Genomic DNA, 22,796 nt, shown 5'->3' with positions numbered 1-22,796 from the left:
CCATGCTCATGAAAAATTTTGAATGGCAAGTTACGTGCAATGATTGGAATGTCTCTGCAGGATCGATCTCGGGTGGCTCAAAAACGTACAACGATATATATGTTTCGAACAGTAAAGATGTTAATTAAATAGTTGAAGGGTTTTGTCTTAATGGCCTGGTCTAAACTGCATTAACTCTTGGTACTTTTTAATTAATTTTTAGTTGAAAATTAAATATTTGATAAATAAAAGAAGTTATAGCAACATAGAAAACAATATTATCATATTTTTTTGAAAAATTTGTGAATCATTTCTTAATTATCTCGGTATATATATGTTTGTGTGATATATTGTTGACCATAAAATTGTAGAAAAATGTGGATAACGTTTCAATTAATCAATCAATTCGTCTTTTATGCAACATTGTTGTAGCCAAATGAAGTTTCCATCATGTTTTTAACTTTGCTTGTCACAAAACAGATAAAAGATGGAATAATTACGTAAGAATAATCTATTAATCAGTGTCAAATATCTCTATTCCTTTAACTGATTTTACAGCCGAATTTCTTACAAATTCTCCAAATTTTTTGCACAACTCCAAACTTTTGGACCTTGCCAAATTAATTCAAATGCCCAACTTGTGACTGTGATAGAGAAAAAAAAAAGTTAAAACCTACTCGATCTCCCAATTTTTAAAACAAAAGGAAACAAAAGGAACGAAATATGTCAATATTCCTTACCCCTGAATTCAAACAATCTTAGATTAGACAGTTCTAAATAAGATACATAAATATATAACGCATGTGACCTGCTGTGAAATAATTGTTGTATTTTAAAAGCTTAAACTGTATAACGCATATGACCCTACTGTGAAACAACCGTCGTACTCTAAAAGCTTAAGCTGTATAATATATATGACCTACTATGAAACTGCGAAACAGCCGTCATACTCTGAAAGCTTAAGCTGTTAGAAAACGGTGTGTATATTTTTTAATATTTAACACTCCACCTCATGTCTGATAAGGCATGACTCGAACTCAGAACCTCCTACTCTGATATCATATGAAACAACAATTGTATTGTAAAAAATTTAAGCTATTAGATAACGGTATTAATTTATATATTTTTATATTTAACACCTGCATAGGAAGTGAGCGATTTGTAGATCCAACAATTAAACAACTAAAACAAATCTAAAAAAAACATATCACATGTTCAAATTAATACTTGTTTCGAAATATGTAATTAAGAAACAAACTAACATTGCATTAAGAATGTAATTAAGTAGTTGATCAATATATTTAACATCATAGCCTAAGAGACAAGTCGATCTCATCGGCGAGCTCACCCTTGTCAACCGCGACGTCAACGTGACCAACAAAACCATGCATCCTCCCGACCCACGCCCAACCCCTGCGGTCGCTGTCGAACCCGGCCGAACCGAACCGGCCGGCCCCGGTCCCCGGCCGGCTCGACCCGGACACGGCCAGCGCTTGGCTCCGCTTCGCGAGGCTCCGCTCGAGCTTGTGCGCGTTCTGGTGCCCGCCCAGCGCCTGCGAGCTGTGGAACTTGCGTTGGCAGTAGTTGCATGAAAAAAGCCGGGCCGGTTCGGCTCGAACCGCCGGTTCCGGTTCGAGACCCAGGTCTAGGTTCAGGTCCATGCTAGAGAGTGAGAGGGAGAGAGAGAGAGAGAGAGAGAGTGTGCGTGGAATATAAAGGGTGTAGGAGATAAGATGTAGATGATCGATGCAGCGTATTTATATAAAGTTTTTAGAAACAATTGCTGTTACACCCCTACTAAATTGCTGTTATACTCCTATCAAGATGAAATATTAAATGTTGCTCCGAAATATATATCATGTAANATAAATTCGGATTCGGGTTCGGATCGGGTACAATCAAAATCCATATCCGAATCCATATCCGTCGGGTTTTTATTTTTTATATCCATATCCAAATCTATATCCATATCAATTGAATATATCCGTTTCATTCGGGTTCGGGTTTGGATAAAATTTCGGGTGTCCATACCCTTTAACATCCCTAGTGAGAGGATAATAAGAGAGGAAAATACTCATTCTCCTCCCCTCCCCACACCACCACCACCCCCCTCCCCTTTTTTTCTTCTATCAAATATAATCAACATTGATGATCGAATACAAATATTTGTTCACAACATACATATTTATATAGGATAATTTAAAAAAATGTTATTGTAGGGAACTTCATATTTATATAGGATAATTTAAAAAATTATCACATGCAGCCTTCAAATCTTAAAGTAGTGCGAATAGTGAATTAGACTGTTTCACCGGTATATTTTGTTCGTAAAAACAACTCGATTAATAACACCATCGATCTTTTATCAATTTCTTGTGTAATTAACTAGTCACCCTACTAACACTCATTTTCCGCATTGTCATCATTGCATCGACTCATGTAGGCAAGGCCACATCTAGGGTGGGCTTGATCAATTTAAAGTTTCTCTTTTCTTTTCTTGTGAATGAACTTCCCCCCTCAAGCTAGCAAAAAGAGAAGGAAACATCCCCTCACAACTACTTACACCTATGCATTCTTATTGCGGCTTTACTTGTATCATCACTTCTTTTAGGACTCAGAAGTGATCTACTTAATCATGTTCAGCTCAATATAGCAAGTGATAAATAAGCATAACACCTTTGTGTTGACCTGTAGCACAAAGTTAGAGACTGAAAAACTGTTATACATCTAATCAACAATAAAAGGAGTTGTTCGATGCATGGTGGGTGTTATGTTCCACAGGGGTCCATCTCATCAAGTTAACTTATCTCTACGTACCTTCCTTTGTCGGTAATAATTAACTACAGTTTAAACTCTTTGACATATCAACTACTCACTCGCGCTTGGTATTTTGAAAAGATTGCAACTTCACACCGCGTAATTAAGTTCATAGCTCAAGAGTTGTAACTTGTTTGGAGAATGCCAAAAATGCGGTTCAGAAGTGCGAAGGACGTAAACTCGTTAAAGACGTGGGAGATATTGAATGATCTCGCGGAAAATGACCTATCAAGCTCTTTATCATCTCCAAAGACTTTGTCGGTTGGAGGGTTGATAACGTAGTTCGATTTAACAAAGACATGGGAAGATTGAGTTGCCTCCCCAAGATGGCTTTTTTCATTCAATGCCAAAGCATGGATATTGACTAGAGAACTAAGCACTGTGCATTGCACATGGATTAAGCTTTCAATGTGAATGCACATCTCTTTCAAGTTATCATAATAGAAGACTAATAGACTTGTTAACCTAATCCAACCAAATCTTTCAACTCAAGTGCACCTTTTCCTCTGTGTGTTCATGGATGGTTTTCCCAAGTGATAAAAAATGGTGGGCACNAGAGAGAGAGAGAGAGAGAGAGAGAGAGAGAGAGAGAGAGAGAGAGAGAGAGAGAGAGCTATAGAGAGATAACACCCTATCTGCTTTATTTACTAAGTATATAAAACCAAGCTACATAGATAAAGCAATTATGAATGCCTATTTAGTTTTAGAATTTTAAAGTAGGATGGTAATTTCGGGAGATAAGATAGAGGTAGTGAGAGGGAAGAGAATACGGTGGGTGGAGAGAGATGGAAAGTGTTGTTGCCTCCATTTATGGCCATTTTGAATATAAAAATATAAAAATATTATTTTTATTAAATTTTTTTAAAATAATTATTTTATTTAATTAGTATCAAATTTTAAAATATAAAAATACTCTTATCTAACAATGTAAGTTTTGGGGAGAAGCGATTGTTACATTTATTGTAACAGGAGATCAAAATATTCTTTACATAGCAAGTATTCCATATAAATTATATAATTTAATATAAGTGTTATATAGTGCTTAAATGGAATATTTCTTATAAAGAAGGCAAAGATTTATAGTGCTTATGAACACTAGAAAAGTATTAATTGATTTTCGTTGTAATCTATAAGGCTTGTTAAGTATGGCGTATATATATATAGATGGATATGAAGGATAAGTTTCGATAAAAATAAAAATCTATCTTCATTATTTGTTTTGACAAATTATGTCAAAAAGTGACACAATTACGGCCTTCAAAACCCCTCACTTATCAATATTTTAAAAATCGGATCGAACAAAACCAAAAATATTATTGGATCAAGAGTCAATCACTGATTAAACTAGTAATGTCAGAATGACATTATAAATAGTTACTATATTAAAAAAATATAGATATATTATTGTTCTGGTATCATATTCAATTAAAAAATACTGATTTTTAGACTAAATTAAATATATATAAGTTTTCTAAATTTCATTTTTATAAGACTAATCTCCAGAGGTGGCAATAATACACTAAGTCATTTTTATATATAATTAGAAAAAAAATCAGCATATCTAATTATACTGATTTTTTCATAGTGGTTTTGTGAAAACTTGTCAAATCTTTTTTTCTTTTTTCTTTTTTTGAGAGATAAGTAGTATGCTACCCGCTTCGTTTATTTCATTTAGAAATAAACTTAGCTGGAAATGTGAATCAATTAGGGTTCGAACTTGGAATCTCGGATACCAACTATCAACCTTTTTGCCACTTGTGCTAGGGATGGTCGGTAAACTTGTCAAATCTTAAGATACTAAATTTTAAGATACTATTTGGTGAGAGGATAATAAGAAGAAAATACTCATTTCCCTCCGAACTTGGAATCTCGGATACCAACCATCAACCTTTTTGCCACTTGTGCTAGGGATGGTCGGTAAACTTGTCAAATCTTAAGATACTAAATTTTAAGATACTATTTGGTGAGAGGCAAAGATGTCAACGGGTCGGATTCGGGGCGGATTTTTAAAAATCCGAACCCGAACCCGACGAATTTTAAAAATCCATATCCAAACCCGAACCCGACCAAAAATCCGAAACCCGAACCCGAACCCGAAAATTTGAACCCGAAACAATTATTTCTTTTTTTAATATTTCAAAATATATTATATTAAATTTAAATTTTTAAAATACAAATTCAAATATAACATCAAATTTATATATATATATATATATATATATATATATATATATATATATAATATATATATTATATATTTATATATATATATATATATATATATTAATATAATACAAAATATAATTCGAGATTCTGGGTTGGGTTGGTCGGGGATCGGTGGCTCGGGTCAAGTCAAAATCCATATCCGAATCCATATCCTGTCGGTTTTTATTTTTATATCCTTATCCAAATCTATATACATACTCAATTGAAATATATCGTTTATTCTGGAGTTCGGGTTTGTGATAAAATTTGGGTTCCATACCTTATTAACATCCCTAGTGAGAGGATAATAGAGAGGGAAAATACTCATTTCTCCTCCCCTCCCACACACACACCCCTCCCTTTTTTTCTTCTATCAATATATATCGACATTGATGATCGATACAAATATTGTTTCAAATATACATATTTATATAGGATGATTTAAAAAAATGTTATTGTAGGAACTTCATATTTATATAGGATAATTTTAAAAAATTATCACATGCAGCCTTCAAAATTTAAAGTTGTGCGATAGTGAATTAGACTGTTTCACCGGTATATTTTGTTCGTAAAACAACTCGATTTAATACAACATCGATCTTTTATCAATTTCTTTGTGTAATTAACTAGTCACCCTACTAACACTCATTTTCCGCTTGTCATCATTGCATCGACTCATGTAGGCAAGGCCACATCTAGGGTGGCTGATCAATTTAAAGTTTCTCTTTTTTTCTTCGTGAATGAATTCCCCTCAAGCTAGCAAAAACGAGAAGGAAACATCCCCTCACAACTACTTACCCTATGCATTCTTATTTGCGGCTGTTACTTGTATCATCACTTCTTTTAGGACTCAGAAGTGATTACTTAATCATGTTCAGCTCAATATAGCAAGTGATAGAATAAGCATAACACCTTTGTGTTGAACCTGTAGCACAAAGTTGAGACTGAAAAACTGTTATACATCTAATCAACAATAAAAGGAGTTGTTCGATGCATGTGTGGTGTTTATGTTCCACAGGCGTCCATCTCATCAAGTTAACTTATCTCTACGTACCTTCCTTGTCGTAAAATTAACTACAGTTTAACTCTTTGAATATCAACTACTCACTCGCGCTTGGTATTTTGAAAAGATTCAACTTCACACGCGTAATTAAGTTCATAGCTCAAGATGTTTAACTGTTTGTAGAATGCCAAAAATCGGTTCAGAAGTGCGAAGTACGTAAACTCGTAAGACGTGGGAGATATTGAATGATCTCGCGGAAAATGACCTAATGCAAGCTCTTTATCATCTCCAAAGACTTTGTCGGCGTTGGAGGGTTGATAACGTAGTTCGATTTAACAAAGACATGGGAAGGATTGAGTTGCCTCCCCAAGATGGCTTTTTTATCGATTCAATGCCAAAGCATGGATATTGACTAGAGAACTAAGCACTTGCTGCATTGCACATGGATTAGCTTTCAATGTGAATGCAACATCTCTTTCAAGTTATCATAATAGAAGACTAATAGACTTGTTAACCTAATCCAACCAAAATCTTTCAACTCAAGTGCACCTTTTCCTCTGTTGTGTTCACTAGGATGGTTTTCCAAGTGATAAAAATGGTGAAGCATAGCAAGCAAAAAACGGTCTTATAGCGACACTCTTTAAGTGTTCAGGACGACATGTCAAAAAAAGTGCTGCTAGCTAAATTACCGGACATTTTATAAAAAGTTGTGTTATATGTGGGTCGCTAGGTATATAGTGAAGTTAAGAGAGTGTCGCCTATAACTTAAGAGTGTGCCATAATTACTCAACACTTCTAAGTTAAGATTACAACCGCCGAAAACTCTTATCTCAGTGCTGCTGGCAAGTGACGGAGTGAGGACGACAGGAATGACATCTTCTGATTAGGCGTGTGGAACTGGGCGGCCTAAACAAGCCGACGCCGATGGGCGATGTTTTGGGCGGGCTTTGGGTATTAAAAACTTAACTTTGGGTTCGGGCCGGGCTTCAAAATTTAGGCCCGAAAAAATTTTGGGCCTATTTGGGCATGTCCAAGCCCGGCCCGAGCCCGACCCAAAAGCCCGATATATTAATTATTAAAATAAAATATTTAATTATATATATATATATATAATATTTATTTATAAAAAGAATAAATTATATAATATATCATATATAGTATATAGTGTTACTAATGGTATATACTTCTATATATATGAGGATATATTATATATTAACAAAATATTTAGTTCCATATTAGGATATATTAATAGTATTATTATATATAATTAATTAATTATACATATCTATGAGTAAATATATGGTACATATTATTATACAAATAAAAGTATTTATGTATTATATGATAAATGTATAAAATGGGCCTTCACAAAGCCCGATGGGTAATGGGCACTGGGCTTGGGCTTGGACCGGGCCTTAATTTTTAAACAAAATTGGCTAAAAGCCCGACCCGAAGCCCAACATTTTTTTTGGGCTGAGCTTGGGCATAGTATTATCCGACCCGAGCCCGGCCCAGTTCCACCCCTACTCTTCGTCTAGAATTTCAGTAGATTGAGTGAAGAGAGAAGAAAATATGGTAATTGATTTTTCTTTTTTTTTTTCTTTTCTGTTTGTAATCGGGCCAAATGGACTGGGTGTGATGGGTTGAGTGGAGTAATCTTTTATTTTTGGTTGGATTGGGCTTTATATTTAGGCATTAGTAGATGTTTTTTGAAGTTTTAGCATAAATGGGACATTTACTCAAAAGTGTCCCAAACATGTGTCCCTATAACCTAATTCTGTTGTAGTGGGGTCAGTACACCAAGTGTCACCTCGCACCCAATTTAAAAACCTAACTTATTCATTTTTGACACTTTTTGATCATCTAGAAGATGATAAGTTACCACTGTAGGTAGTTAACAATTATTGTTCAGGAATTCTTTCAGTAAACTAGCTTTAGACTAATCAACTTCTATAAGAAGTCGTTGCACATACATGCGTGTGCGCGCGCACACACACACACATATATATATAGATACGTAGATATATACATATATACATATATTCATGTGCATTTATTTATGCTTACTAATCGATCTTAGTTGATCTTTCAAAACAAAATGATCAAGTCTAGTATTGAATGTTACGTACACATAATACGTTGGATTCCTTGTTTTATTTGCTGTTTCAAATTGCTAGTGTTCCGTCCCAATTCTGAATTCGAATGCAGTTTAACTAAAATTCTTGTTTACTATAAATGGGAATTTGATATCATATTCTTTTCGTTCTCTTCATTCTTTTAGGACCGTAAGACATAAGATGATTCCATCTATTCTAACATATATTTGTTAGGATAACATGCATGCAGGGATAGATGTATTCTTTATAAATCACTATCCTACTCACATTTAACAAGACATTAGGGCCCAATTCCTATATAAATTTCCTCATTGCTTTTGAATTATATTTTATTCAATTGAATGCGTTCAATATTCAATGTTTCAAAGATTGATTATATGCGAGATAGCTAATATGAGAATTAAAGTAATATTGCTACACTTATTTTTGGTATTGTGTGGTAATTGCTTGAATTTCTTTTTTTTTTTGAGATTGCTTGAATTTCTTCTTTTTTTTTTGAGAATTAAAGTAATTGCTTGAATTTCTAATTGGGTGTCCGTACGTATGGCAAATTCCCAAGTACATATCCAGAGTCTAATAATCTATTATGAAAGCATTACAATAAATTCTCTCAAACAATAGCGAATTAAAGAGGAAGCTTCAAATAAAAGTTCCTGTTTTTAGTTTTCGAAAACATATTTTCGCTGCTTTATCACTACAATAAAAACGGTGTATAGCGACACTTGTAAATATCGGTACAGGTTAAAAAAAGTGCTGCTGACTAAATTACCGACACTTTTACAAAGTGCTGCTATATGTGAGGTCGTTATGTATATAGTGACAGTTTAAGAGTGTCGCTATAACCTAAAAAGAGTGTTGCTAATTTACCAACACTTATTTAAGTATTTAGCAACCGCCGGAACTCTACCTCGTTGGCTGCGGTGGCGGAGGAAGAGGAGAACGAAGGGTTCTTCGTCTATGGTGATCGATTTTTCTTTTTTTTTTTGTTTATAATCTTACACAAAAGTGTTCCAAACATGTATCCCTATAACCTAATTCTGTTATAGTGTATATAGCAAAACACTAATTTAATTTAAATTTTATTATTATTATTTTTTAGAGATAGGTAGCACGCTACCCGCTTCGTTTATTTTATTTAGAAATAAACTTTCGTTTATTTCATTTAGAAATAAACTTAGCTGGAAATGTGAATCAACTAAGATTTGAACTTGGGTCTCGGGTACCAACCACCAAGCCCTTTGTCACTTGCTCTAAGGACGGTCGGTATTTTTTTTTTATTAATTATTGTACTTTCGTTATAGATTAACTGTAATAGACACCACAAAAAGTCATGCTAATTGATGTAGAGGCCCTTTGGGCCTAAATAACCATTAAGATGAGGTCCATTTCCCCAACCCAACCCATTTAATGTTGACTTCTTTTTATTTCTTTTTTTTTTTATCTTTATCACCATACATATTTATCAAAAACACACACACACACACAAACAAATACAAATACAAACACAATCATAAACACAAACACACATACACATACCCATACCCCCTACAAGAATGGTACAATACAAAGCCCACATATGGGTTTATCCAACCTAAAGTATTGTGACAACCAGAGTGCTATAACAAGGCCCAACACCGCCATCGGCGCGGGGAGGCGGACCGTGCGACGGAGGGGTAGAGGCGGAAGAGTCGGTATGCGGAGAGGGAGGACACGACGGCCATGGCGAGGGATGCGGCTATGCCGCAGATGAGGCTGCCGCCAACCTGCACGCAGAACCGCGTGTAGATGTTGCAGACCTTCGACCACTGGAAGGAGCCGACCCCCGTGACGGCAATCAGCGAACCCTGCAGTGCCGCCATCGTCGCCGAGAACAACACATATGTGACTCCCTGCATGAAATGAAGGGCACCATGCATGAACATGCTATAAAATAAAAATGAAGGGTACCATGCATATATGAACATGCTACAAAAAAATCTCATTATAAGAACGTACGTTTTTACTTATAATGACGTTTGAAAAAGCATCCAAACGTACTTAGTGTATGACAAATAACGACGCTTTATAAAACGTCATCGTATAAATGGTCTGTTGTATTAAACCAATTTATTGAAGGATAAATTACATTATTCTTTTATGTTTTGACACTCAAATTGTCAGAATTTATCTCACCGATGCATTGTATAAGCATTGCCAAATATGCGACGACTTTTTATTTGCCGATACTTTTAAATCTAATAATAGATTATCTTATAACACTTTAAGCATCATCAATTGACGAAATGTGCCCTTTTAGATTTTTTTTTTTTTTTTTTTTTGTATTTATGTTCAGAAATGCCGTATAAGAATATTAATATGGAGGTCGACAAAAATACAGGCCCAATAAGCGCTTAAATGGGCTGGAGAGAATTGAGTCCTAGTGTTCTTTACAAACTTATTAGCATTTGGAAGCATTGACATTTTTATTGATGGATCTTGTTTGTTGTTATAATTGATTGCTTTATAAATCATCTAAATGTGAATATATATATATATATATATATTCTCCATTGTATCTAAGCTGAACTATTAATAGTGCATTTTGAAATGGTATTTGGACATAAAGTTTTGATTTTATAACCTTATATTATTTACAACAAATTCTCATAAAATCTTGCTAAATTCTTTAAGAATTTTACAGAGTTTTCATTAAAACTTTTAAAATAAATTATCTATAATACAATATTTTAGTAAATTGTATAGCATTATAAAAAGGACAGAAAACCTAATTGTACCGACCAATGACTTGGTGCTATTAATAGCATAGTAGGCTAGTTTTATATATATATATATACATATATGTTTTTAGAAGCATATATAGCGATCTCTGTACTATTAAGTTATTTTTAATATTGAGAGTTTCAAATCAACAATCGACTCCATCACACTTAATCTAGAATATCTAGAGTATCTAAAAAATAAATTTCACGAAAATATTTAGAGTATCTAGAAAATAATTTTAATTACCGTGATGAGCCGGGTGTAGAAATATTCAAATTATGTAAAATTTTAATAAAGAGTTTTTTATGCTATATAAAATAAAATTAATATCTTTGACCTAAAATTTTAGTGTCATATCGTCACTTTTTGTAAGAATTTTATCTTCAGCCGCTGATTTTGAATCCTTTCGATCACTAAGTAAATAATATAAAAAAATTATAAATTTTATTTTTTAAATACTTTAAATATTTTAAATCAAATCTAATAAAGTCGATTGTCGATTCGAAAGTTTCAGTATTGAAAACGATACGATAGCACAGAGACTAACGTGCTTGTAAAAGTATACAAGCCAAACTCATACGTGTGTGGTGTGTGTGCGCGCGCGCGCGTGTGATATTTTTAGTAGTAAAATAGTTTGGTGTGGATCCGACCAGGGAAATAATTTCGCACGTTACATGTTCTCTTAAAATTAAATCTGATGATATATAGCAAAGTTGCGAAAAAGTATGAATTATTAAAAATTTGGACCATTATTTAATGCACCGGTGCACGTTGTCCTCAACACCCTGCTACATATCACGAGCACAATTAAATGCACAATAGCGAGTCTATAAAACGTGTCCACCATAGCAAAGAGTTTCATTTTTTAACAGATGCTTAAAATTACCCAGAAATATGTACGTAAATTAAATTTTTATTCAAAAAATATACAGAACTTATTTCAATTATGAACTATTTTGAAATGACTATTTGACTTTTTAAAATTTTGATTTTACTCTCCATCGTTTCAATTTGTTTGATTTGAGTCGGTCGACGGCATTTTGACTTCAATTTAAATTAATTATTTACTTTAACTAATTTATAGTTGCAAGAATTATATCAAGTATTCAGATTTTGAAGTAAAAATATTATTGACTATTGAAATCAAATGAATTGAAAGGTTGATTGGTACGTCGGATCAAACCTATGAAAGATCGAGTAACTGTTTCAAATTTATCTATAGTACGAGTAAATTATGTATGTTTTTACCATTAGTATTTAGGGTCATTATACTTCATAAACGCGAAAGGATATACATGTAATAGAAACATTTTAATTTCCATGAAAAATACGGCAAAAATATTTATGAAATGTTAATTAACAGATACATGCTAACAACTACAATTATAACTTGTTCATACACTGTCCTTCCACTGAAATTAAACATTTATAAATTATAGCATCTCAATCTACGTACGTAGTAGCTTGAGTATCACTTCTTTTTTTTTCTTTTCATTTCCATCAAAATACCATTTTATATATCATTTGTTTATAGGCTCTAACTCATAGAAAAAATTATAGTTTTTTAATGAAAAATATACCCACAGGTTGCAAGAAATTATAAACACCTCAAAAACATTGCAAGAAATTATATATACATGCAATTCACAAAGTAAACTATTTAAGTGAAAACTTAGGAACCAAAATGTAACTGGTCGAAAATTTAGAGGCCGAAGGTCTAGGAACTAACAAATTAATTATCTTTAAATTATCATTTTTTTGAGTTAACACTAATAATTACTACAAGAACTCGAACTCAGAATATATATTGGAAAATTAAGTATACATATTNTTTTTTTTTTTTTTTTTTTTTTGTATTTATGTTCAGAAATGCCGTATAAGAATATTAATATGGAGGTCCACAAAAATACAGGCCAAATAAGCGCTAAATGGGCTGGAGAGAATTGAGTCCTAGTGTTCTTTACAAACTTAATTAATAGCATTTGGATGCATTGACATTTTTATTGATGGATCTTGTTTGTTGTTATTATTGATTGCTTTATAAATCATCTAAGGGCTTGTTTGGTTCAAGGTGGAATTGGAATGGATAATGGAATGGGAATGAATTGGAATGGTAATTGGAATGACCCACTCCCCTAAAATGTTTGGTTTATTTGTGGATTGGGAATTGGAATGAATTATTCACATTTCATTCTTTGGTTCGTATAAACTAAAAAAATTATAGGATACTATAATACTAATTTTACTCTCAAATATAAATTTATATTAATTAAAATTTATGAAAAATATAATACTATTCTCTAATAAGTTTTTCAAAAAAAATATTAAATTTATTTTTAAAAACTTTTATTGATGTGGGTTAGGGATAGGGTTTTGAGAGAGGATAGCGGTTTTTTATTTTTTTCTTGAGTGAGAAAAGGCTGAAGGAAGGAGGGTAAGATCGCGTTACAATAGCTTCAAGAAGCTATAGCGGACTTTCGGAATGAATCGCCAATCCGAGCTAGAGACGGTAATTAAGTGAAGGTAATGGAGCATTCCCATTCCAGTCCGGAATAGGAATCCCAACACGAAATTCATGCGAACCAAACAAAATTAACCGGATGTGAAGTCAAACATATTTCCATCTCCATTTACCCAAATGATAACCAAACTAAGTAAAGTGAAATATATATAGTATATATAATATATATATATATATTATATATATATAGAGAGAGAGAGAGACGAGCGTGAGTGCGAGGGAGCGGGAGAGCGAGAGAGGAGAGTGGTGGATATGAGCTAGAGATTACATTCAAAAGCACCGATAAGTGGTGCTTTGAATTTTTAACCATTGGATGGGGAAGTAAGGTTGCTGATGATGTTGGAGGTGTGCGTAGGTGGAATAGTATTTCAAGGGCTATTAAGTAATTAAGAGTTAGACCAATGACTAGAAACTAAAAGCCACCAAATGGGATGATACTTTTAAAAGTATTCTAGCTCAATTATATATAATAATATAATATATATATTATATATAGAGAGAGAGAGGGAGGAGAGAGGAGAGAAGTGAGAAAAAGAGGAGAGAGAGAGAGAGAGACAAGAGAGAGGAGAGAGCTAGGCTGGTATACTATCGGTGTAGCAACGGAGGCCTCGTGCTACCAAGGTTGCTTTTTCGAATCACGGCTTTTAAATCGTACGACGGTCTGTTAGATTTGCATCTACACTATAATAAAGCATTTTGAAAACTAAATTTCTATAATTTTTCGGTATGCATTTACCTATCAAAGAAGTAGTCTAAAAATGAACGCTAAAATTAAAAATCTCATTAAAAATGATGATAAAAGACTTTAATTTAAAGATCAAAGGGTACTGATGCTTACTTTAAATAGCTGAAAGAATTTTCATCTAAATTTTATTTAAGATTCGGTTGTTTTAGCACCAATTAATTAACACAAAAGGTCACATCTACTATTTAAATTGTTATAGATTTTGAACTTTTTGGATCACTAGCCAAATGATGTCGACAAATTATAAAAATTTAGTTTCCAAATATTTTTAATAGTGTAGATTAGTTCAGTCGTGGGATTGCGTAAACTCAGGAAAGTCTAGGCCCACTGGCTGCGGGCCGATGCCGACGGTGTGGAGAGCAACGATCGGTAACGGCAAGTAGGCGATCGTCGATTTGGAAGCGCATTATCGAAAACACCTTGGTAGCACGGGAAGCCTCCGTCGCTACGATAGATACGCCTAGTTAATGATATTATAATATATATATATATATAAGTATATATATATATAGAGAGAGAGAGAGAGACGGAGATGGAGAGAGAGAGAGAGAGGAGATGAGAGGCACGGTAACTGTAATATCGATGTAGTACCAAGCGCTTCGACTAATTGATTTATCCCATTAGATCTATCATTGATCATATTTACCCATAGATCTATACTTATTAAACCAAACACCAGTCAACCCTAAGGGGACCACTATCAATTTAACCAGGGCCACTACAATCCTAACCCCTCATCTATTCACAACGCCGAAACTCTAATAGTATCAAGGCTTGTACTATGATAGTATAGTAGTATAGATTCATATATATATTATATATATAAATTGAGCTCCTATATTATAAAAGCTACCAAACATTTGGTGCTTTGGGGCCCCGTAGGGATTGAATTGGGGCCCCCTAGAGGTTTTAGCCTTTGGATTAAAAAATATGTTGGTTAGGATGATGTGGGCCCCTAGGTTAAGTGGCGTGAGTCGTTGTGAATAGTATCAATTAACGGATCGTAAATGATAACATACTGAGATCTATACGGGCTAAAACTCTACAAGCACCAAGTTGCTTCGGTACTTTTACAAGCACCATAGGCCGGATGATAGACTAGTAGTAACTATTATATATATAATTATATATATATATTAGTATATATATAGAGTTACGAGCTATGATACTTTTTACAAGGTATCACCATCATTGTGGCTATTAGGTGTTAAGCATTGGATCTACTTTCTTGATTATAAAGCCCTTGGATTAAAACACTATTCCAGCTCCGACACCTATCACATCCACATCAATCATCAACCTCCACATCTCCTCCAAACTGGCGCTTAAAAAGACAACAAGTAATCACCCCGCAAATACTTTACAAGGTATTCTAGCCTACTATATTATATATATATATATATTATATATATATATATATATATATTCTCCATTGTATCTAAGCTGAACTATTAATAGTGCATTTTGAAATGGTATTTGGACATAAAGTTTTGATTTTATAACCTTATATTATTTACAACAAATTCTCATAAAATCTTGCTAAATTCTTTAAGAATTTTACAGAATTTTCATTAAAACATTTAAAATAAATTATCTATAATACAATATTTTAGTAAATTGTATAGCATTATAAAAAGACAGAAAATCTAATAGTACCAACCAATGACTTGGTGCTATTAATAGCATAGTAGGCTAGTTTTATATATATATATATACATATATGTTTTTAGAAGCATATATAGCGATCTCCGTACTATTACAAATCAACAATCGACTCCATCACACTTAATCTAGAATGTCTAGAGTATCTAAAAAATAAATTTCACGAAAATATTTAGAGTATCTAGAAAATAATTTTAATTACCGTGATGAGCCGGGTGTAGAAATATTCAAATTATGTAAAATTTTAATAAAGAGTTTTTTATGCTATATAAAATAACATTAATATCTTTAATCTAAAATTTTAATGTCATATCGTCACCTTCTGTGAGAATTTTATCTTCAGTCAGTGATTTTGAATCCTTTCGATCACTAAATAAATAATATAAAAAAATTACGAATTTTATTTTTTAAATATTTTAAATATTTTAAATCAAATTCAATAAAATCGATTGTCCATTTGAAAATTTCAGCATCGAAAACGATACGATAGCACAGAGGCTAAGGAGCTTGTAAAAGTATACAAGCCAAACTCATATGTGTGTGGTGTGTGTGCGCGCGCGTGTGATATTTTTAGTAGTAAAATAGTTTGGTGTGGATCCGACCAGGGAAATAATTTCGCATGTTACATGTTCTCTTTTAAAAATCTGATGATATATAGCAAAGTTGCGAAAAAGTATGAATTATTAAAAATTTGGACCATTATTTAATGCACCGGTGCACGTTGTCCTCAACACCCTGCTACATATCACGAGCACAATTAAATGCACAATAGCGAGTCTATAAAACGTGTCCACCATAGCAAAGAGTTTCATTTTTTAACAGATGCTTAAAATTACCCAGAAATATGTACGTAAATTAAATTTTTATTCAAAAAATATACAGAACTTATTTCAATTATGAACTATTTTGAAATGACTATTTGACTTTTTAAAATTTTGATTTTACTCTCCATCGTTTCAATTTGTTTGATTTGAGTCGGTCGACGGTATTTTGACTTCAAAATTAAAATTAATTATTTACTTTAATTAATTTATAGCTGCAAGAATTATATCAAGTATTCAGATTTTGAAGTAAAAATAGTATTGACTATTGAAATTAAATAAATTGAAAGATTGATTGGTACGTCGGATCAAACCTATGAAAGATCGAATAACTGTTTCAAATTTATCTATAGTTCGAGTAAATTATGTATGTTTTTACCATTAGTATTTAGGGTCATTATAGTTCATCTAAACGCGAAAGGATATACATGTAATAGAAACATTTTAATTTCCATGAAAAATACGCAAAAGTATTTATGAAATGTTAATTAACAGATACATGCTAACAACTACAATTATAACTTGTTCATACACTGTCCTTCCACTGAAATTAAACATTTATAAATTATAGCATCTCAATCTACGTACGTAGTAGCTTGAGTATCACTTCTTTTTTTTTCTTTTCATTTCCATCAAAATACCATTTTATATATCATTTGTTTATAGGCTCTAACTCATAGAAAAAATTATAGTTTTTTAATGAAAAATATACCCACAGGTTGCAAGAAATTATATATACATGCAATTCACAAAGTAAACTATTTAAGTGAAAACTTAGGAACCAAAATGTAACTGGTCGAAAATTTAGAGGCCGAAGGTCTAGGAACTAACAAATTAATTATCTTTAAATTATCATTTTTTTGAGTTAACACTAATAATTACTACAAGAACTCGAACTCAGAATATATATTGGAAAATTAAGTATACATATTTAATTACCTGGTCTAGTAAGAAGCAAAACCACGCGATTGATTTGTTAGACGGAATCAGCTTTCTCGCGACGAACTGGAAGTAGAAACACTTGAATAGATGGAGAAGATGATAAGCAGCTGCTGCTGAAGCAACCATGCCCAAAATCCTAATAAATAGAACAAATATAATTAATCGTGACTTTATACATATATGTATGCATGCATGCAAGTGTACGTATTGAGAGAAACAAAACTAGCTAACTCATGCATGTTTTGGAAATTAATTGATACATTACCATAGAGCATGTATATCCTTGGGAGTAGCTTTGTTTTGCACGAAGAAAACAGTTTTTGTTTGTGCATTTAAGCACATAACAAGAGCTGTTATGCAACTTAGCACAAAGCACAATGCTCTAATAAGTCCCTCACTCTTCAATAGTGCCTTGTTTTCCATCTCTCTCTCTCTCTCTCTCTCTCTCTCTCTCTCTCTCTAGATCTCTCTCTCTCTCTATAGATCTCTCTCTCTCTCTCTCTCTCTCTCTCTCTCTCTTTATTGTTTGTAATATTGTCTCACTAGTAGGTGCATGCATGGTTTATATATAGAGTGCCTTGGTGGATGTGGGGCTTCATATTCTTCTTAATTATTAGGTCTAAAGTTCTATCAGACGCGTCTTATAGAACCGTAAAGAGTATTTTAAATTACGTGTTTCGTGTTTAATTTGAAAGTTTTAGATCATGCACAAATCCTGCCCCAGGCATGTGCATGTTTTTCCCACTTAAAAAAAAAAAATACTAACAATTTGCTTAAATAGCGCCAACTAAAATCAAAATATTTTTTTGAATTTTTTTTTTTTTTTGGGGGAAAAATGTATTTCCGTTTACAAAGTTTTTATAGAATGTGCATTAAATTTGTACAATTTCAGTTATCCAGTATCTTTCTTTGTAGGGTTTCATTAAATGTTACGTATTCGAATGGGTCAAATAATATCTTTCTCCAAGATTTTATTAAAGTTTCTTAGCGTGTGCCTGCTTAATTAGAAGTATATTCATTGATAATTATCTGCAATTTTTTTTTTGTCTATAAATTAAATGGATGAATTAGTTGATGGCACAAGCTACCTCTCTCTCTATCTCTCTCTAGTAAAAAGAAAGATACATGATTCGGATTGAATATATATACATATATAGAGTCTGGCTACTATACTATCGGTAGTATGGGACCTCCCGTGCTACAAAGTTGTTTTTGTTGATGCAGCTTCCAAATCGATGATCGGCTCCGTTAGACTTGATCTACACTATTAAAAATATTTGGAAACTAAATTTCATAATTTTTCGATATTATTTACCGATCAAACAAATAGTCTAAAATTGAACGGCTGAAAATAAAAATTTCATAAAAAATGATGATAAAAGATTTAAATTCAAGATCAGATATACTGATCTTACTCTAAATAGTGAAAAGAATTTTCTATAAAATTTTCATCAGATTTGGATTGTTTTACACCGTTAAATTCACAAACACGCCACATTGGCCATTAAAATGGTCAATTTTGAGATCTTTTGATCACTAGTCAAATGATGTCGAAAAATTATAAAATTTAGTTTTCAAATACTTTTAATAGTGTAGATCAAGTCTAACGGAGCCAATCGTTGATTTTGAAGCCGCATCATCGAAAACAACTTTGTATCACGGGAGGTCCCGTGCTACCGATAGTATAGCAGCTGAACTCTGTATATATATATATATATATAGAACTAGGAAAATTTAAATTAGGTTTTCTTTATTTTTGGTGAGGGAAAGCCTTGGTAGGGGAGATATTTTGTAGTTATGCATCTCTTTCATTTTTCTTTTTTTTTTTTGGTAAGGGAAAGCCTTGGTAGGGAGATATTTTTTTAGTTATGCATCTCTTTCACTTTTTTTTTTTCCTTTTTTTTTTTTGGGTTTCTTATTCTTCGGTATCACTGATTGTACAACCATTCCACTTATTACTCGTAGTGTGAAAACTATAAAAAGCTTTCTTGTCGATGTCGCCTTCACTAATAAATTCTCAATTATATGTTTGTACGTGAAATAACTGTGTCCGTAGCATTGAGTATAATTACAGAATTTTTTTCTTTTAAATATACATTAAATTTAAATAAAGTTGTAACAGTCATAACTTATACGAGTATAAAAGTCCATGATACTATTTCAGCCATCATAGGCTAAAGATTTTTTTTTTTTTTTGTCAATATCTCTATTTTTTTTAATTTTTCAACTATGTTAATTATTTAAAAAATTTTATATTTTACTTTTCTTAAAAATAAAAATATTTACAGAAGTGTATATATTGTAATAAAATATACTAATGTGCTCTCTCATTCTCTTCATCTTCTCGTCTAAGCGAACCTCTCCTTCTCGTCATAAGCCTCTCGCTCGCCTCCGTCTTCCGCACTGCCTTGAACTACAGCTCAATTCTGGCTTCGCCGCCACGCAGCTCCTACCGCTCCCCAGTACGCTCAAACGTCCCTTGCCATTTGGCAACTATAAGAATAAAAGATCGGAATGGGCGTGGATTGGAGAGATTGCGCGGTGGGTGAGGCGTTAGGAAGGGCAAGGGCGGTACCTGTGTAGCTCGGACAGAGGGGTGAGCGAAACGAGCGGCGACAGGCGCAGATGGCGATGGTCCTAAGGAACATCAGTGAAGGAATGAGGAATTTAACGAATTATTCTGAGTAATAAAAAAAAGATATAAATAGAAACATAACGGAACACTAATGACGAGTCAAAGTGAACAATTTTTTATTTTTTTAAGAAGGCAAAGTGTGGTTTTTTCAAAAAAACAGAAAAAAAAAAAGTAAAAAAAACGGATATCTGACAAAAAATTTTGCTAAATTTAGGCCCATATAAGAGAGAGAAGAAGAGCAGAGAGAGAGAGTTGGATACGAATACTATTAATAGTATTTGCCTTTTTTGTTATCAAATTTTTAGTTTTTTTGGGATCAATTTCTTAGATATGATTTTTTAATCATTGATTAAATATATAAAGACCAACAACTCTAGGGGAAGCCAACTCAACCCAGAGACTAATAATATTCTAATCCTAAGACAATTTTCATATAATGGGTTAAAAACTTGATAACAAAGAGAAAAAAATATTATCATAAGTTTCAGCCCAACTCTCTCTCTCTCCCTCTCTCTATATATATATAATTTCTTTTTGAATATCAAGCTTCAGTTTTAGTTCCTTAATTAAAAGGTCTTAGCAAATATAATTTGATGGGATAAAACACTCCTACAAAAATGAAAGAACCAACTTCAGAGGCCAATGTAATATTTAATATAGTCATTATCGATCTATCCAATTTCATCTAATAATTATACATGCACTTTGAATATCAAAGAAAAAAAATTTTAAAAGAAAAGGTAGCATGTTATTGCTTCGTTCTAATTCAAAAAATAAACTTGGCAAAAAATATAGAGAAAGTAGATTTCGAATTTAAGATCTTGAAAATATTAATTATCGTAATTTTTTTTACCACTCGAGTAAAAAATGATCGATAATATTGCAAAATAATTTGTTCATTAAACAGTCGAGATCTTTAACATAATAAGTTCGATGTACACGATACATATATTCAGATGTACAAGACCACTCAATTAAAAACATAAGACTAAGAGGATGATAACATCCCTAACTGGCATGTGAACACTAATCATATATATTGTTAAGTATCCAGTACAATATACTCATATACTTTTGAGGCAAATAAAAGACATACTAGATACGGGGATAATTATATTTTATTCATAATTAGCTTTAAATTATTATTAATTTATTATATTATACTTTTAAATTTTATTAAATTATTATATTTATCAACCTTATGTACTTTATTTAATTGATCGATTTATTTTGTACTTTTTTCATCTTATATATGACTATTTTTTCTTATAGATATTATTTAAGATATTTTAGTAATATTTTTTTAACAGTTTTTATATAAAATTACAAAGTTTGTTGCTTATAGTGTAGCGACTAAAAAAACAGAAGAATAATCGGGTTAAAAAATAAAAAAATAAAAAATACCAAATCAGTATAGCTACATATTAGCGTAAATAAAAATGCTCTCAATCCACAACTTAGACATAAAAAAAAATAAAAAAAAAAAAAAATATCTCTTCCAATCATCTATATCATGTACGTCAAATCAGGTATGCATCGTGCGTTTTCTCACTAAGTGTTTTGGTTGATGCTTTTGTATTTTGTTGGCTCATAGTTTAATTGATCATTTTATTTTAGTTTAATTAGGTGCACTTTAAATTTTAAATTGGCTAAATATAGAAAATCTCTTCTTAAATATTATTCATTATTTTTTTCTTTTAACTTTTTAAAAACTTACATCTTCCCACTTAATTTCATAAATATTTTTAGAAAGGTAGCGGCGTAAATGGGAAATAAATGATCAATTATCCTTTACATTTTATTATAAGAACAAACAATAAAATTTTAATAATTTTATTATTTTAAAAAAATTTTCAAGTATAGGAATAAAAAAAATGAACAGTATTAGTATGAATTTGACGGAGAGAACTAAATGCAATAACATTAAATATTTGAGAGTTAAATAATAGATTTTTAAACGTTGGAAAAAAAGATAAAAAAAATAAAAAATTGAAAGCAGGATTTTCTATATCTTACGACATTTAAATTATAAATATAAACACTTTAAGAAAAAGAACAACTGTTTAAAAAATTTTTTAGATTAATTGATGCATGCTACTTGTTGCTCTCATTGAGCTAGTAATATGACTTTAAATGTGTGAAATTGCTTGTGATATACGTATTAGCGGCAATTTTATGCATTATGAGGCTAGGTTCTACATAAACATCTTTCCATATTAGGCACCTATTAATCATAATTATGATATGTTTTCTCTAATAAACAAAGAGATGTATCGAATATCAAATAAAAAAAAAAAAAAGCAAATTCGAACAAAAAAAAAAAAAGATAAATTTCAGTGTTGATTAATCACTGATGGAAAAGAAGTGGATGGAAAAGGACAAGTTTTCATATGACAAATTCAACTTAGTACAGTGGTGGTTGAATTGTAGGTCTTTGACCAAGTTTGATAACATCGTAATTAAATGTACTATTTTTACATTAAAAATTTTACAAATTAAAAAGTGCGGAGAAGTATTTGATTTTTTGAATCTTTCGTACATAGTATAAAAGTAATATGTTTAGTCACCACGTTATCAAACTAGATCCTC

At 32.0% G+C, this 22,796-nt stretch overlaps 2 protein-coding genes across 2 annotated transcripts; both read right to left on the bottom strand.

The window, feature by feature from the left end:
* On the bottom strand, nucleotides 343-1,696 carry LOC109725078 (zinc finger protein 2-like). Its single transcript, XM_020254139.1, has 2 exons — nucleotides 1,328-1,696; nucleotides 343-623 (listed from the first exon to the last, which is right to left on the bottom strand). The coding sequence occupies exons 1-2, from the start codon at nucleotides 1,638-1,640 to the stop codon at nucleotides 547-549; spliced, it is 390 nt and encodes a 129-aa protein (XP_020109728.1). The 5' UTR covers nucleotides 1,641-1,696; the 3' UTR covers nucleotides 343-546.
* On the bottom strand, nucleotides 9,459-18,069 carry LOC109724615 (CASP-like protein 2C1). Its single transcript, XM_020253493.1, has 3 exons — nucleotides 17,838-18,069; nucleotides 17,570-17,708; nucleotides 9,459-10,010 (listed from the first exon to the last, which is right to left on the bottom strand). Exons 1-3 carry the CDS (start codon nucleotides 17,993-17,995, stop codon nucleotides 9,738-9,740), a joined length of 570 nt encoding a protein of 189 aa, XP_020109082.1. The 5' UTR covers nucleotides 17,996-18,069; the 3' UTR covers nucleotides 9,459-9,737.

Source organism: Ananas comosus, linkage group 19, assembly GCF_001540865.1.
Source record: "Ananas comosus cultivar F153 linkage group 19, ASM154086v1, whole genome shotgun sequence".
Lineage (NCBI taxonomy): Eukaryota > Viridiplantae > Streptophyta > Magnoliopsida > Poales > Bromeliaceae > Ananas > Ananas comosus.
Note: the sequence above shows the minus strand (reverse complement) of the source record. Positions and strands in the feature narration are given on the sequence as shown.